Here is an 18,286-nt window from a genome sequence, read left to right as displayed (position 1 = left end):
TATTGGATGGAATATTCCATCTAACACTTGCAACACAGTTGCAAAAGGATTTTTTCTGGATTTTCCCAATTTTCGTTTTTCAAGCAAATTATTTACCACCCATAAACACAGCGTCGACAACCGTGTGCTAGGTTCCGCGTCGTGACAGCGAGTGCGTAAATTCCTGATTCCCGTTTTAGAACGAATTCTATTCGTAACAGAACTAGGTAGCTACCTAGCACTGCTAGTTGCAGCAGGAAACTTTCACGTCGAAGCATTGTACAACAGGAAGGAGCCCAATCGGGGTTACCAAGGGCAACGGCCATAACAACTAACTTCAGCTGATCGTGAGTACACATGCGAGTGTACCTAAAAGGTTGCCGGTGTTGAATCCCCCTCCTTTTCAAGAAAAGTAGCTTATGGGAGGAAAGCATGCTAGCTGCCAACCACCCCCAACGTTTGCCGGTAGCTAGTTTATGCGTAGTGAAACTTTGAGTGGTAACACTTGCGTATGCACGTGCTATTCCGACTCACCCATGCCTTGCGTGACCCCCCGGAGTTCTGGGGGTCCAGAATGGCGGGTGAGTGGAATCGATTGTGCCTGTGGTTTTCACGCCTATCAAAATAGTTGTAGTGGAACAGGTGTATGAGTCACGCAATGCTCTTGATTTTTTTCTTTTGACGATATGATAGTGAGTGCCAAATTAGCAACTTTCAACGGTGGTTTCCCCGATGGTGGCATTCGATGTTGTCCTCATAAATTATATATTTATGAATATGAAAGATATAAAACAACGTCGGCACAGATGATTGATTTCTTATTTATAAAGCAATCAGACAATATTCCACCATACAAATTCGACTTCTCATGGAACTGTCCTTCTTTTTTACAAGCTCAATACCAAGAATTGCATTTTCATATCTCGATGAGTCAATACTTTTGGTCAAAAAGTTAGTTTGAGGGTTCAGGTATTAAATCGGTGAACACTACCAATATTGCAGTACCACATAGTCATTACGAGGCTTCATGCTGCGTTAATGTTAAACGCCAGATAATTTATATTCAAGACTTAAAAACAATTTATTTTCTTATATTTTGGACTTCAGATGTCACCAGACGATGAACCCCACGTGATATGTTTCAAACATTGCAGAAACCATATTTTCGTGCTAAAGGTTCCCGTTCAATGTCCGCTGTGTAACCACCCGCTCGAGCAGTGCAAAAACTTGTTACCATTTGGGTAAGTTGTTCAGCGCATAAGCAGCACCAGCAGTAAGGGATGAATAATTGCCGTTCTATATTTGTATTTTTTTCTAGCTTACCATATCCTTTCGTGGTTGCGAACCAGTCACCATGTTCGGTCGTGCTCCGGCCATCCGTGGGAGATTTTCTCAGCGATTTTCACAACAATGTCGACTTGCATATTGCGGTTACCGATTCGCAGGGTGCTATCGTTGAGTTCGACAGTCCCGGACTGTTGCGAACGGCCAACCGAAGCGTGGACCGGAAGCTGTGGGGACAAAGTTTGGTGATTGTAACCGTTCCGGATGCGTGGTTCCACCATTGGGATACCACGATAGTACGGGTAATAGAGGAACAAGGCTGGAAACGGAGGATCTACGATAGTGATAAGCTGAATTGCTACAGTTTCGTACTGGCATTTTTGCGTTTGCTGCTGTACGAACCGATTGCAGCGTTCGTTGAGAATACGTAAGGTTTCCGTCGAAGCTTTCAAAACATTCAATTACAAAATGTTTTTTCGTTTCAGCGAAGCTTTTTCTAGACAATTGATAGTGCCAAAAACTACTCAGGCGGCTAAATATATAACAATTTATAGGAAGATAAAACAATTTGGGTTTCTTTCGGAACCAGATTTATGATGAGTGTATGAGTGATGAGCGAATTCTAGATTAAAATACAGAAGATGGAGAACTTTTCAATTTCCGTTTAGTTTTACACCGATATTAAACCTGTGTTTGATAACGTATTGTAGCGTCTGACTCATTCGTACGTTGGCTGACACCGTTTCTCCAGTCGTTTTCTGTCAATAAAACTTGGATATTTCAAGTCTCAAGAGTTCCCGAATAAGGTAAGCGTACCGCAAGGCAGGGGCGGACTGGGCCACCGGGCAACCGGGCAAATGCCCGGTGGGCCCCAGTAAAAATTTCGTCGTTACACAAAATGAGATTTTCCAAAATTTTTATTTCAGTTAAACTCTTTCTACGACTCACGAATGTTTGATGGCTGGGGCCCCATGATTTATGAAATCAACCGATTTGATGATTGAAATTTCAGCTTCAAATAGGACTATTGGGGCCTCGAACTTTAAACCAAAATTTCTCTTTCAATTAAACTTTTTCTATGACTCAGGAATGTTCGATTGCTGGGGCCACATGATTTATGCAATCAACCGATTTGATGATTGAAAATTCAGCTTCAAATGAGACTATTGGGGCCCCGAACTTTAAACCAATTGCTGGGGCCCCATGATTTATGAATCAACCGATTTGATGATTGAAAATTCAGCTTCAAATGAGACTATTGGGGCCCTGACCTTTAAACCAAAATTTCTCTTTCAATTAAACTTTTTCATGATTTATGAAATCATTTAAGTTGAGCTGTTGGGGTCCAAGCTCCGAAAATATTACCAGCTTCAATTCTGAGTATTTAAAAGTAGAATTAGTATTTCATCCGCAGATATTGAATTGTCGGCTTAAGCTCCATACTCAGTTTACTTCAGTGGCGACGGTCCGTTATCTATCCTGCGCCGAATGAATTATGGTCCTACAGTGCTCAATCCTGGGCTACCTTTCTTCAAACCCCTCGAACACCAGCTGAATGTGCATCATCCCATCCTCGATAGCGCACATCTATCAGTGCGAAGTGCGATGTCTACTCCGAAGTCTACGGCCTCTTCTTGATTCTCTGCTTAAAATAATTTTGGCTACTCTTTCGTCGGGCATTCTAGACACGTGGCCAGCCCAGCGCAGACTGCCACACTGTACTATCTTCATTATAACAGCATATTTGCATTCTTAATATAGCTCGTGGTTCAGGTCTGGTAGCGTCTGCGCTACACTCCATTTTGGGTTTTGCCAAATTTTACGCTAAAACCCCAAGCATTCGTCGATCAGCTTCTTTTAGCGCCCATGATTCGAGTCCGTAAAGGGCCACCGAGAGGATTAGTGTTCTCTAGAGCGTCAGTTTTATGCGAATTTGCAAGCTACGGAACTTCAGCTACAAAATGTAATGCCTGCGTAAAGGCCAATTCGCAGCTGCAATCAGTCGTTTTATTTTGCGACTTATATTGTTGTCACATATCACGGCAATTCCAAAATATATTCAGTTCCTCTTCGACACCAACACCATTGGGATTTTCACGCCATGTACTTCGTTTTGGCTTATGACCTAAAGGCTTATTTCGCTGCTCTATTTTTGATTTCGGTGATATCGACGTCATCTGCAAAATCAAAATGAACGTGAGGTCTCATCTGCTATTCTGACTCGTAATTTTTACTCATCCAGCGTAACACGAATCAACGTAACTAGTTCTGTGGGAAAACCATGTCCTAGCGTTAACTGTCACAGCTCATTTCGTTTGACTGAATCGTATGCCGCCTTGAAATCCATAAAGATATGATGAGTCTGCAAGTTGTACTCCCGGAACTCGTCAGTTACTAGACGCAGGGTAAATATCTGATCCATCGTGATGCGACCCTCATGAAAACCAGCTTGCTACTCACCGACGAAGAAGTCAGCTAACGGACTCAATCCGGATAGGGATAGGGAGAGCACCTTATAGGCAAAATTGAGCAACGTAATGCCTCGATAGTTTTTACTCTCAAGTCGATGTCCGTTTTTAAATTTATGGGAAATGAGGCCAATCAACCACTCCTCCGATATTTATTTTCCTCCTATATTCTGTTCCTGACAACGAGGTGGTGAATTGTTTCGTACAGCTGCTCGCTCCCCGTTTTTAGAAGTTCAGCCAGGATCCCATCCTTTACAGCAACCTTACCGTTTTCAGCTCACTGATTGCTCTTTTGACCTCCTCCTGTATTGGTGGCTCCACAGTTTGGCCGTCGCTCAAAATTCTGATCCTGTACCTGCTGATCTTCGTGTTTACTTCTGTATTCAACAGCGTCTGGAAATACTCTTCCACCTGGCTGCTACCGTCGTTTTGTCAGTAAGCAGATTGCCAGCACTATCATTGCACATCACAATATGGCAAAATTCTTGCACCTGACCGTTTTGTAGTAAATCCGTGTGTCGTTGCTGACGAACCTCTCCTCTGGACTGGCGAGCACGTGATCTTCGTACTGGCGTTTTTAGACGGTGGTTTCTTTTTTCCGCAGCTCTACCAAGACGAAGCAAAAAGCTTCGCGCAGAGTCTCGGGCATTCCTCACATTGGAATCGTGTGAAGAAAGTCTACAGAGGATTCGCACAGAATACCTTGCTTATAGAAGCAGGATTTTTATAGGAGAGTTCAAGAGTTTAATCTGAGGAATAGCTATAACTCGGCAAGGGAATCGCCTGCACTATGAACTGTTCTGTTCTGACGTGTAGACGCAGTAAGCTACTCATATATATTGAACTATTGACATCCTATCATTTATCACGCAAATCAAATCAAATATTCACGCTGCGGCAGATCCTCCAAAAAGTCCATGAATACAGAATTCAACGCACAATTATTTGATTGATTTCAAAGTTGCGTATGATACCATCGACCGTAAAATCATGGCTATTCTAACCTCGCAGGGGACTTTATCAACGTGATGGTCCCTCATGTGGGCTGTTCAACATGCCGTTACAGGATGTTATGAAAGGATCAACACACAGGCACAATCTTCAGCAAATCTAATTAGTTCGTCTGCTTTCTCAATGAAATGGATATTGTCGATAAAACAGCATCTGTGGTGGTGGCTGAACAAACTAAAACTCAAAGTAGCGAAGATTGGGTTGAAGAAAAATGCGTGCAAACTAAAGTACCGTGAACCGCTAATATGACGCACACGCTAAAAGCTGGTAACTCGGTCCTAATAACGACTGAGTTTGTTTTGTTTCGAGCCTGGAGCCACTATGCTGCCCGTTCTCCCGATACTCGACACTCGACAGTGCCTGAGTCGAGTCGAATTGCACGACATGACTTTCGAAATAGAGCCCATATTCATTCGATTTACTGTCCTTGTAACGCTGATGTCTTTGGAGTAGATGTCGTTTTTTGTGTTAATTTACTATCATGAGAATTTTGCAAACTGGGGCCTCTAATCTCAAAGGCCCGATGGGCCCTTTGGCTCCCAGTCCGCCCCTGCCGCAAGGCAGTAATTTGGAATCACTGTTATTCTCGCTTTTCTTAAATGACATCTATCTGGCGTTTCCATTTGGATGTCGAATTTTATATGCTGACGACCTGAAAATCTTTTTCGTCATACGGTCGAAGGAGTACTGCAAGTGGCTCCAATAGTCACTTTCTCGCCACCCTCGCAGGGGTCGTGCACACCGCTCCGCTTCCGCGTTCAGTACACATACGGAGAATAAAAATGTAGTTTCAACCATATTTATGCTTGTTTTACGCACAAACAAAAATTTCGTTTTGTTTTAAACTGAAAGGTATGATTGAAATGGAAATATTTATTGATATATCAATGTTAACTTCAAATTTGAAAATACTTTACTTTTAATTCAAAACTGTTATTTGGTTGATTCAAACAGAATCTCGTTTTGCAACAACAATATTTTCAGGTTGTTATAAAAATATTTTATTGAGGCTTAAAGCAACAATCATTTTGTTTGACACAAACTGGAGCTTTTTCGCTCCGTGCACTTAAAAAATAGCACCGAGTTCGGCAAAATTTCGCCGAAATCTCAACAGCCGAACGTTCGGTAAAAATGTCGATGGTGTATATCGACGTTTACGGATCTTTAGTAACGTTTGGCAACATAAAAAATTTTACCGAACGGTCGGCTGTTGAGATTTCGGCAAAATTTTGCCGAGCTCGGTGCTTTTATTTAAGTGTGTACATCTAGTTGGTGTTGCTTGTTGGCTAATCATCCATCCACATTCGTTGCAGCTGCACCATAATCTGCGCTCCTAAGACGCTGCTGACACCATTCCGAATGCTCTCCTCCCAACACATTTCGCTCCACGGTCAGGGATGACATCTCGGATCGCATCGTTTCTTCTGGTTCTTCGCATTCTGGACTGAAAAATATTGCTGGTTGTCCGAACCGATGCAGGCATTGCCTAAAGCAACCGTGTCCTGACAGAAACTGGGTTAGGTAAAAGTTAGCTTCCCATGTTTAGCCCTGTTTAGCCAGATCGACTGCACCCTGTGCGTCCATCTACCGTTTAACGTCGCATCTCGTTCCTCTTGCTATTTGACCAAGGAATTCACTCGAGCTAGCTTCCGAACTCCTCTAGTTTCCCTTCTCGTGTAGCACTCTTTATGCTCCTCGAGAGTGATTCTAAAAGGAACTATCACGGCAATGACGCATACTGCATCGAATGATACCCTTCTGTATGCACTCGCAACTCGCATGGTCATAAGCCGGAATGAGCTGTTCAGTTTCGCCACGTTTCGCTAAGGAAACATTAGCTAAAAGGCCGTGCTTACTACTGCCAGGTCTGTAGCTGTATGGCATAATTTTAGCTACCGCGTTGATGGCGTTGATATTGACAATTCCGGTGGAATGTCGAGTGATAGTGCGGATTTGCTTCGGCTGGTTGTAAATATTTGGTGACAGCATAATCGGCAGAATAGTGTTTTTTTTTTAAATTTCGCACGTTTTGCCTGGAAAAGGGTGAATGGTTTGTTACCGGCCATTTTTTTAAAATGTACCGTACCAACCAATGGCGTCAAAGTTTTGTTTGCTTTAGTGTTTAAGACTAGTTTGTAAGCGTAGTTCGTAAGATCAATTTCGTAATTTAATTTTCATTGTTTTGGTGGCTCTTCTAATTGTTGTTAGTTTTCTGTTGTTTTGAATATTTAACATTGTATTTTTTGTTTAGCCTTGAGTAAGTGTACTAATCCCTTAAAACTTTCAACCGGTAATTAAGCATCGAAAAATTTGCGTAAAAAATATTATTGTGAACGTTACCATTTAGTGATGTAAGGAGACACTGTCTGATTGCGGACTTAGGAACCTAAAAGAGACCTTCATCGTCCACCACGGAACATCCAGACCAGGTGTTGGGGTTTAGCACGAAGGCTCTAAAGGCTCCGTAAGACATCATAAGCCAGGGACAGTCTTACTCACTAAATGGTAACATCCTTAAAAAAATCCTTTTGTAACGGAAAGACCGCAACGATAAAAGACGGCAAAAAGTCCGCACTAATTACATAACCCCTAATAGTTCCCGATCATGCAGCAAAAATTATACCAGTTGTTTACGTTAACTGCCCGAAAGTTCTGTATCCGGATGTGCTGAGAGAGGGAGAGGGAGAGAGGATACCGGAGGAAAAGAGAATTGGTTGGGGATGATTGTTGGATGGAGAGATAAGCACGGAGTTGATCGACAGACGTTATCGAGCTCGGAGGGGCAAAACTAGAACTCCCCGTAGTGAGACTCGAAAGTAGATTCAATATATATAAGCCCCAAACACAATGCATACGGATTTCACTACGTTGCGGCAATTTGGCAGTTTTTACATGGGTTTTCTGTCAAATTTCCGCAACGTAGTAAAATCCGTATGCATTGTGTTTGGGGCTATAGAATGCCAGTGTCGCTGCAGTGCTCGTGGTAAACATCACACATTTGAAAATTATGTATTTACATTGTATGCGCATATGTGTGAGTGATCGATTCGAAACGGGAATCTGATTGTCAAACTAAAAAGGCAACCCAATAAAAAATCGTTCTGCTTTTCCGTGAATCACGTAGGATAAACCACCCGATTTGATCGTTTTGGGGTATTTCATCGGCAGGAAAATTTTCTATTGGGCCATTTGACAATGTAGTTCCCGCATCCAAGACACGAACCAGCAACATGTTTGCCACCAAAATATCCATGAAACACCAGCGACACTGGCATTCTATATATATTGATTATACTGACTCGAACGAAAGAGCGTGTTTTGAGCGTCGTGAGCGAGCGTCGCGCGGCACTGTAGGGCCAAGTTCGACTAGCCAAAAGTATCGAAGATGAAATGTACCGTTAATCGACCGGCGTGATCCGGTTCCCGAAGAGTCTGCTGCCATTGTACGACGATTAAACGAGATTGGCAACGCGCGGTGATTACTCCAGAGCCACGGTGTGGGCCATTGTGAGAGTTGGCCATCGACGAATAGGCGCATCGAGTGTACCACGTGGGAAGGGAATATCGCTGCAACGCCAAAGTCTGTCATCGCTTGCCTGTTGCCGCCATCCTTGCGACGCCATAAGAAATCATTCCCGTTCCAGCAGATCCCGTAAAGTAGTACTATCATCGAAGCATGTTCATCCCGTCTCTCTCCATTCATCATCATCATCAATGGGCCCCAACTTGTGACATCGAGCACCAATAGTACGGTAATAAAGTTTACATGCTTGGAATTGCCTATTCTTTTGATATAAGTAAGAGCCACTAGTCCTTTAAATTACATTGACCTAGCTGGGTTGAGTGTTCGAACCAACACTTATAGGTTGTATTTGCAGCGATAAACGTATTCCATATTCTACCATATTCCATTTGGGAATAAAGTTATACATGGCAGTTTAAATTGCCATTCGGTAGATTCAGAGCGTCGGTCCGAGAATGGAACTTTGAAGAACTCCCGCCGTGATGTTCACCGATTTCTGCCCCTTGGCAGTCTCGTAGACTAATACTCTGTTCTGGTAGTAGCTCTTCAAGATCTTGCACAGGTCTGAGACCCTCATTGTGCTGGCGCTTCTTCTTCTTCAGCAGCATAGACCCGGGGTGGCTGTTGCTGTTTCAAGCACTCGTCTCCATTCAACTCGGTCTTGGGTCACTCGTCGCCAATTCCCTAGTCGTCTCAGAAGTCGCAAATCGCTTTCGACCTGGTCGAGCCATCGTGCACGTTGGGCCCCCCTGTTCCTGGTGCCGGTGGGGTTGTTGAAGAGTACTATTTTCGTCGCACTATCGTCCGGCATCCTTACGACGTGTCCGGCCCACCGTAGCCTGCTAACTCTCGCTAGAGGTACGATGGGAGTCTCCCCAAGCAGTGCCTGTAGCTCGTGATTCATACGCCTCCGCCACTCTCCGCTTTCAGTTTGTACTCCGCCAAATATCATCCGCAGCACTTTCCGCTCAAACACGGCAAGGGCGCGTATGTCCTCCGTAAGCAGCGTCACGGCTTCAAGTCCTTAAAGAACTACCGGTCTAATAATGGTTTTGTACATTGTTAGCTTCGTGCGGCGGCGTATGCTTCCTGATCGTAGCGTTTTACGAAGGGCAAAGTAGGCCCGATTTCCCGCTTGGATGCGCCGTTGGATCTCCTTACTAGTGTTGTTCTCCGCGGTCACCAGCGATCCCAAATACACGAACTCCTCTACCACTTCTAGTTCGTCGCCGTCAACGGTTACCGTCCGTGGGAGGCGCGCATTTGTTTCCTTTGAGCCTCTTCCTTTCATGTATTTGGTCTTCGACGCATTTATTTTTAGCCCAATTCTCCTAGACTCCGTTTTCAGTCTGGCGTAGATTGCCTCCACCGTCGTAAAGTTCCTGGCAATGATATCGAAGTCATCTGCAAAGCCTAGAAGTTGGCTACTCTTGATAAAAATCGTGCCTCTCGTTTCGATGCCCGCTCGTCGGATCACCCCCTCAAGAGCGATGTTGAACAGCATGCAGGATAGACCGTCACCTTGTCTCAACCCTCGTTGCGTCTCGACTCGAGAGTGTCCCAGAGATGCGTACGAAACACATCACTCGATCCAATGTAGCTCTGATCAGTCGTGTCAGGTTAATTTCCGTTCCGCCTCCTTCTGCGACTTCGCCATTGAGGTGTCATCGAAGAACTGCTTCCACCTGTCGACCACCTCGCGCTCGTTTGTAATTAGATTCCCTCCCTCGTCCCTACACATGTCAGGTTTCGGTGTGTAGCCCTTCCGAGTTTGGTTCACCTTCTCATAAAACTTGAGCGTGTCATTAGCTCGGAATAGTTGCTCTAATTCTTCACGATCTCTGTCCTCCTTTTGGCGCTTTTTTCTCCTCAGGATCATGGTCAACTGGTTCCTAGCTCGTCGGTATTTGGCCAGGCTCTCTCTAGTGGCAATACTTAGATAATTGGCATTCCCCATCAAACCAATCATTTTGTGTATTCCGAGGCTCAACATCTAGTGCCGCGGTAGCGGCCTCTCCGATGGCCGAGCGTATTCTGCCCCAACCGTCTTCGAGGTTTGAAGCACCTAACTCCTCGGAAGAAGGCAGTGCCTCATTCAGTACTCGCGCGTAGTTCTCGGCAGCTTGTGGGTTATCTAGCTGCCTGATGTTCAGCCGAGGAGGGCGGCTTTGACGTGTCCGGTATACGGTGGACAGCTTTGAGCGCACATGTACTGCTACTAGGTAATGGTGGTCAGAATCAATATCCGCACCCCGGCGGGAGCGTACGTTCGTGATGTTTGAGAAAAATCGGCCCTCATTGAGAACGTGGTCAATTTGGTTCATTGTACGTTGGTCAGGTGATCTCCAAGTGGCTTTGTGGATATCCTTGTGCGGGAAAAAGGTGCTTCGGATCATGTGCTGGCGCTATTGTAGGCATTTTCGACATCGATCGTTATCACAGCGCAATACCGATCGCCCCATCATTTTTGTCGGCCGATTTTTGTCGGCTCAAGTGTCGGCTGCGGCTCTCTTTCTTAACTCACTCTGCTCTCGCTCTGCAGCGATTAACGCGGATTTGATGGCCGTTACAAGATGCCTAGTTTTTAAATGGACATTTAACATCCAATATAGCTCGTGAGAGCTGCAGACCAACAGCATCATGGCACAGCTCTTTGTATCAGTTCACTTTGCTTGCTTTTATCGCTCTTTTTAGTGCGGCTCTTGCTGTTTGGAACACCAACCTACGCTCTTCTCGGTCTGACGCCGTTCTCGCTCGCTGTACTAGTCTTCTGACTCTGAGGCAACTACTGCGGAGGATTCACTCCACCAATACACTGGTCGACGTTGGTTCATGAGTTCCAACTATCTTGGTATGGTCGCGTCGCATGCCCTTACCAACATGTTCGTAAGCCCTTCCGCACTTCGACTCAGAGACTCTCCGCTCATTCTAAGTGCCTCGCTTCCATTTCCGCCCAACTCCTTTTGCTCTCCTTATTGCTACGGCCTCTTGTTGCCCACCGCTGTACCGGATCGCCTGATGATCGCTGTGGGTATACTCCTCGCACACCCTCCAGTTTGCTACTAGCGACGGACTGCAGAAGCTAACGACGATTATAGAGTTACGACCGTCCTTACGGAAAGTACCAGTCGTACCTACGTTCAGCAGCACTATATCCAACTTTGCTACTACTACCCCACTCTACTGCCCAAGAATAGAAATCCCCTCCGATTATTACAGGCCTGCTTCGGATTAGCTTCACCGTAATTCCGTCCCGTGTGTGATGCAAATTACGCAAAACGATCGATTTTCATGCTCCTTCTTAACCCAACAAACATTTTTGTTGAATAATATTATATCAAGCGCTTGTTACCCGGTAATTAGTTGTTCAATGGTTGAATAAGCTACTATTCAATAAAAAAGGTGCGTTAGGTATGTTCGGAAATATTTAGACAACTATGGGTTTTTTGTGTACATAATGAATCTACAGTTGGTTGTTTCAAACCGCTAAAAATATTCCAAACAGCACTTCGAGATTGGTTACAAAGGAAAAATCTTATGCTGAAGACGTTTGTATCATCACGGATTATATTTATTCAACAGGAAATTAGCAGTGATTAACGGGGAAATTAACAGCCATTAACTTCAAATTTCGTCAAAAAGCCCAATTTCGAAAGCAGTTGTTGGACCCAAACAGGAGCTCTGTTTTTAAAAATGTATTCACTGCATTCTTCTTGTCAATCTGAACACAGAGAATACATTTTCACGGACAGAATTTTTGTTTTAAACAAAAAAAAACTGCTTTTGAAATTTACAAAATCAATAACGACTTATTTCACCTTAACTTTTCATCAAAAAGTTCAATTTTGAAAGCAGTTTTTCGGCCCAAAACAGGAATCCTGTTTTTATAAATATATTCACTGCATTCTTCTTGCCAATCTGAACACAGTGAATATATTTTCATGTACAGAATTTTTGTTTCAAACGAAAAACAGCTTTTGAAATTTACAGAATCAATGACGACTATTTTCACCTTAGTTTAAGGAGAAAAATTTTGAACCAAAAAACTGCTTCCGAAATTGGGCTTTCCGACGAAAAGTTAATGACTGCTCATTTCCCCTATTATCTATAATCACTGCATTTGCCTGCTGAGATACTAAAATCCCGTCCGTCGTGCGTTAAAGAGATCTGGGCTCGCGTGCATGTGTGAGTGCACTTTCGATTCGATGGGCGAACGTCGTCGATGTTCGTTCATTCTTCTCACTTACTCCTTCATGTTTTACACCGTGTGCCGTTGTTCGAACGTCTCGTTGTCCGTCGATGTCGTCAAACACAATAGCCAGCACCAGCAGTACAGTGCAAATAAAGAGTCATCGTAGCTAGGAAAAGTTGGATTCCCTTGAAAGTTTGGTGAAAAACTCAAGTATCAACGTACAGTTCTTACTCGTTTCTTTGAAAAAGGTGAATATCGTTTCGCTGTAATCGATTGCTGCTGTTTTTCTGTGAAATCGGCACTGAAAATGGGTGATTTTCATAAAATTGCAGCAAGGAGAGCTGCTTCGAAAGAATAGTTCCGTGAAAAATATGAGATGATCGGTTGGTATGTGTATGTGTGGAATTGCATGATACGCTACGGAACTACCTGAATATTTTTTTCATGTGGATTTTCCGTCGTATTTCCCCGTACATATTTGCAACAACGGTGATGTGTAATGTGAAAAATTGCTATTAAAAATGTTAGTACAGTGAAACAATAGCATCATGGTTAGAGTTTTTCATTAATAAAGCTATTTTTCATCGCTGTCTGCTGTTGGTTTATCGAACAAAGGCAAAACGATTTGCTTTCATAGGAGCTTCACACCCTTGTTATGTTAATGGAGTGCATCTTGATAACACCCAAAGACAAAGTGAAATCAGTGAAAAACCACGTTAAATAAGGTGATTTATTCAACGCAAATAGTAGATTTCTGCGTAATTTGTAGCAGAGTACTTAGTTCAAAATATGGCATCCAATTTTTCACGGCAGCCGTGGTGAAACATAATTGATTTGAGAAGAAAAAATAACACGTAAAGGCTGTCGGAAAGGGAGGAAACACTTCTGGAACTGCGATTGCGAAGAAGAAGAGTAGTCTAGCGTCGAGCGAAGCAGTGCGAGTGAAGGAGACAAAAGTTTTAGTTTAATTGTGCTGCTATCGTCCGGAATACGGTGGGCTGAATGAATATATTTATTCATTAGAAACCGGTTTGAGATATTCGAGATATATTTTATTTTTCATTCAAAATAGATTGTGCCATTGTGATTTACAAGGGAATAATAATGGATAATGGATTAGAAATATTCAGTCTCATTTACCATCCGTGCTGTACTCGCAAAGTTAATAGTAATCACCTGTGCAATGCATAAATTGAATGTGCTGCGATAGATCAAACCCAGACAAACCTTCCAGACAATCTATACTAACTAGCAAGTTACGATTTACTTTGTAATTAAACCTTATTCAGCTTTTGAAGTACAACGCGGGTATCAAGTTGTGTTGTTTTTTGGGCCATTTAACCGCCAATTTTGGTGACGAGAGTGGGGATTGGGACAGCATGACGAAGACGATCAGTATATTCAGTTTTCCACTTTGCACTCTATCTCTGATTTCCCCTATCTCATTATGTAGTACTCTCCCAAACATCATAGCTGACGGAGCCATTTCTATATTCGAATGACAATTCAGAAGGTACATTCTCAGATCCTACTTCCAATCGGTATGTGGCATTTCCTGATTTATCTGGAGGCGTTTTTAGAGTTCGTTTTATCGTTTGCTTGAGGCCAGTATGGCGACGTTTCAGTCGGCTCAACTCCAAATTCTTTGTTAAATTGAGTTAAGAGTTCACTGATAAATGCGCTCTTTGTCAATTCTCATGGATTCTGGTATTCCGTAACAGAAGTTCTGTTATAGAACAGCAAAAATGTGTCATGAATCAACTGCAATGTGCATCCATGGTTTTTCAAACCTCTGCATTCGTACTAACGGTTCTGAAGCGGACTGAGACGAAACTAAAGTGCATTGTTTGCAAAGTTTTACATCAATTTCAACTTCCTTACTCATGCATGGCCACCACAACTCCTGTCTGAAAAAGCTGTCATCATCACTGGAATTCCAGGGTGACCCTCAAGGGCTAACTCTAACATTTAGCTCTGCAGGTCTTGTGGAATGAATCCTCTCTCCACGTTAAAGCTTCTGATTGACAAAGTTTAATAATATACGGTTTGTATTTCTTAGCACGTCCCCTCCAAGTACCACTTTCAAGAGTTTGAATTATCTAATTACGTCGTCTTAATTTTTTTACGAATATCTTATATGATTTTACGAATATCTGACACTTGCCTTAGCAGAACATCCTTTCATAGCAATGAGCCTATCATGTCAAAAAGAGTTGAAGATATTCAACGATTGGTCATGCTTCCCAACTCTTGTATGAAGGGCCAAAAGGGAATTGGTCGATAAGCAACACGTACCAGGAGCAAGATTTATACGTAACAGGGATTTAGAGAATCTTCTTCCAAGGGCTAAGTCGCCTGAGTCAATCGTTGAATAAACCGTCTTAATGCAGAATGCCTCCAGCAGGTGGGGAGAAGAGCCCGCTCATTATCCACGATGTGTTGTTAATCGGGCCAAGGTTAACCCCAGAAAGTTGACTGTTTCACTCTTCCTAGGCCCACCGCTTCAAACAAGTGCTCTGATGGTCCCTCCCTTTTCCCCATTCTAGTTTATTTATGAAATGTGGTATATATGGATAAAAGTAGAACAATCTCACCAGTAGTCCTTCGACTGGAATAGAGCTGCGTCCTTTTAGTTTCCATAAGTACTTCTAATAATTAAATTTTTTATATAGCTAGTTTTATATAGCAGGAAAAAAATAATTAAAATAACTTATTTTATGCTTACCTATTAACAAGTTCGTGTGGCTCCGCCGTCTGCCCAAAACCTCGATTTTGAGATCAGGCAGCCGGGAGCCACCCTGTATCACACCTCCTAGCTTGGCTACTCAATAGAGCATTACCGGGTATGGCCACGTGGAGGCGCTAGGTTGGGGCTTGGGATAGCTAGAGCTATATTGGACGCTCCGCATTTGCCTTCCCCATTTCATACTCTAGAAGCTAACGCATAAACATTTGTCAAAAACTAAATAATGTTCATTTTGACAATTAAATGGTTGCAGATCTAATTCTGACAGCCTGGAAAGGGCATCTGTCAAAAGTGTAAGACCTGGTTTGTGAATTATATTATATATAACGTATAGTACGTTTGCAAAACCCATTGTTCTAACATGGCACAGGTAGTTGATGTAGGACTAAACCAAAATTTCAATGGCTCACAATCCGTAATGAAAATGGTAAATCAAAATCGCAAAAATTCCGAAAATCGCGTAAAAAAACCGCGTGAATTCCGAAAATAGCGTAAAAAACGGCGTAAATTCCGAAATTCGCGTAATATAGTCGCGTAAAAAGCGACCTTAGAGTATTTGCGTTCCAAATTCGTCAATGTTTTGATTGCATTATCAATGACTCTTCTTTCCCCTTACCGATTTTCCTGAAGAAAAGCTACGCCTAGTCCTGAAGGACTAGCATCGGCTATCAACTGTTTCATCGTGTTTGCCGAAAAATCTCAGATGATCTTCGCTACGCTATTTGTCTACTAAAATTTATTTCCATTCCTCAAAAGCAAACGAAGCGGGTCTGTCTTATAGGAACCAGCTCTGGAATGAACTTTCCGACATAGGTGATTAGCCCAAGTAAATTACTTAATTGGTTACCTTGAATTGCTGTATGTATTGCCAAACCCCGATGTTTTATATTAGTCAGAAGAAAGTTATTGGTCGAGGAATTCCAATTTCTCTCTGTTGAATGTGTACTTTTCAAAATTTAAAAGGACACCATACTGTTCTAAACGATTCATCAAAGCTTTCAAATGAGCATTATGTTCTTTCTTTTCGTTTCAAACAAAATAACCGCCTTTGAAATTTAAAGAATCAGTTAAGGAATTATTGTGACATTCTTTATAAATACACCCACCGTGTCCGAGTCATGTGAAGAGTCCGCATACTCCAACGCGCTGTGCGGGGCATACGTGTGTTGAACGCAATTGCACGCCGTAGTGTTAGTGAAATGTACTGAAGCAATATTTTCCTCCACTGTGTGTGCCTTGGCTGGAATGGGACGGAATTACTGCTTCAAAATGAAGAAACAGAAAAAAACACAGCAGAAGGAAAAGTGACATTTTCATGAATGAATGTAGTGCGCACTTAAAAATTATTATTGAATTATCGCAACGGGACGGTGAAGTTCTTGTGTTATTTTTTATTTGTCAGTTTCCTGTGGCTGATCGGTTTGACGATTCACCTTGTTGTTTTATCCAATAGTGCCGCCCAGTGGTTGCGTAGTGCAGATCAGCAGGTGAAATCTGTGTGCTGCTGTAAAGTTCGTCAAGGAAAAAAATATCCTCATCAACACAACGGCAGCAGCGAACAGCTACAGGCATAATTTACAATCAGCAGCGCCATCCGGACGGATTACAATTACAACGGGGCGTGTAGAGCGAGTCTGGCGGCTTGGAAACTGAGATGAACATTTTAGTCATACGTGACGTTCTCTAATAGATAAGTAAATATAACTGCAGCTGAGTCTTCGCGAAAGCCTGCTTCGGTGCTGGAACTGGAAGGGGCCCGTAACTATGTGGCTGACATAGTTCTAGTTATGCAGGCGCATATGAAACCTTGCTAGTGCTGCGCTCCTAATTCCAACTAATTTTTTTTATCGTTGAAACAAAGATAAGGGGCGTATAAACCACAGATAGATAGACTCGATGTTGCTGCATAACAAATGCATGCAAATTTAGATAATCACCTGCGAAACCGTGACCTTTGTTAGGCAGGAACTCAAATTTCAACGACAATTGAAAGTGGCAGTCAGTCATCGTTCAGTTCTCGATGACTCACTCATACCGATTCGATGGAATCGTCTGATAAGAAACCGTGTCGTTTTGCGTTCTGTTTTGCGTTTGCTTTTGCCAGTGGCTGCAAAATGCATAGCCAATTATAGTACTTATTGCCGTCTGTCGGTTTTTTTTTCAACCCGCAAGATGTTACGCTTCCTCGATGTGAATCCCTGCGCGTCTGATAAATGTAAATGAGCAAACTTGAAACGTAGTTCTTCTGATTGGCTCAATTCCTGAAATTGATCAAGCGTAAACAGCTTTAGCACAAAGGAGAAGTTTATGGTTCCGGTCAGGGCTTGTGAATTATTTCAGTACCACGCTATCAAGGATTCGTTTGTGCTGCTGCTGACTAGCTCAGCGCAGTCAGTGGTGCTGATGGTACGATTCAATGATTGCGAATGCACAAAGTCGAGTAAATTTTGCGAACAGTCGGTCTTTGTGAGTGCTGACGGTTGTTGATACTTAACACAAACACAACAGAATAGTAAGTCGATGGTTAACGAGCGCCGACCACTTTATGTTTGGATTACAATGATATTTATTATTTTATCTAGTTGAAAATGATGGGCCAGACTATTTTGTCGGTAATACGTATTTGAACATTGAATTGCAACAGCAATAAGTTGGCCCCGCTAAAAAGAACCCTCACTTGGTTTGTTTATAAAATGGGCTGGTCGTCCAATGGTACAAGTAGATTTCTATTCTTTCAAATCAGTTATCCGATTAAGTTATATTTTCACAGTGAAAAAGTTTAAAAAGCGACAAATTTTGCGTTCACTGTACCGTTACGCGCTTCGTAACGACAAAAAGCGTATACTTACACTTAACGTGTGACAAAAGCATTAACGGGAAATTAGTAGTCATTAAATGTTCGTCGGAGAGCCCAATTTCGAAAGCAGTTTTCGGGTCAAAAGCGGGGTTCTGTTTATAGAAATGTATTCACTGCATTCTTCTTGCCAATCTGAACACAGCATATATATTTTCATGAACAGAATTTTAGTTTCAAACAAAAAAACTGCTTTTGAAATTTCCAGAATCGACTAATGACGACTAAT

At 42.7% G+C, this 18,286-nt stretch overlaps 2 protein-coding genes across 4 annotated transcripts in view; both read left to right on the top strand.

The window, feature by feature from the left end:
- The window catches only part of LOC128742842 (MKRN2 opposite strand protein), a 30,533-nt gene extending 28,635 nt beyond the window's left edge, over positions 1-1,898 (top strand). The window contains exons 2-4 of the mRNA XM_053839320.1: positions 1,087-1,220; positions 1,298-1,690; positions 1,749-1,898. Of these exons, the coding sequence (XP_053695295.1) occupies positions 1,087-1,220; positions 1,298-1,690; positions 1,749-1,860 (639 nt within the window). The 3' untranslated portion in view covers positions 1,861-1,898. The remainder of the gene's footprint in view (positions 1-1,086; positions 1,221-1,297; positions 1,691-1,748) is intronic.
- A 10,692-nt stretch (positions 1,899-12,590) lies between these two features.
- Positions 12,591-18,286, top strand: part of LOC128742207 (ras-related protein Rab-5C) — a 30,114-nt gene continuing 24,418 nt past the window's right edge. Inside the window, exon 1 of one of the 3 annotated variants that reach the window (XM_053838483.1) lies at positions 12,591-12,705. The gene's annotated coding sequence lies outside the window, so the exon portion shown is untranslated. Of the gene's footprint in view, positions 12,706-12,913; positions 13,183-16,527; positions 16,691-18,286 lie in introns of those variants that run through there. The other 2 variants (XM_053838485.1, XM_053838484.1) reach the window with 2 other exon arrangements.

This window comes from Sabethes cyaneus, chromosome 3 (genome assembly GCF_943734655.1).
Source record: "Sabethes cyaneus chromosome 3, idSabCyanKW18_F2, whole genome shotgun sequence".
Classification (NCBI taxonomy): domain Eukaryota; kingdom Metazoa; phylum Arthropoda; class Insecta; order Diptera; family Culicidae; genus Sabethes; species Sabethes cyaneus.
This window is presented reverse-complemented; position numbering and strand designations above follow the sequence as displayed.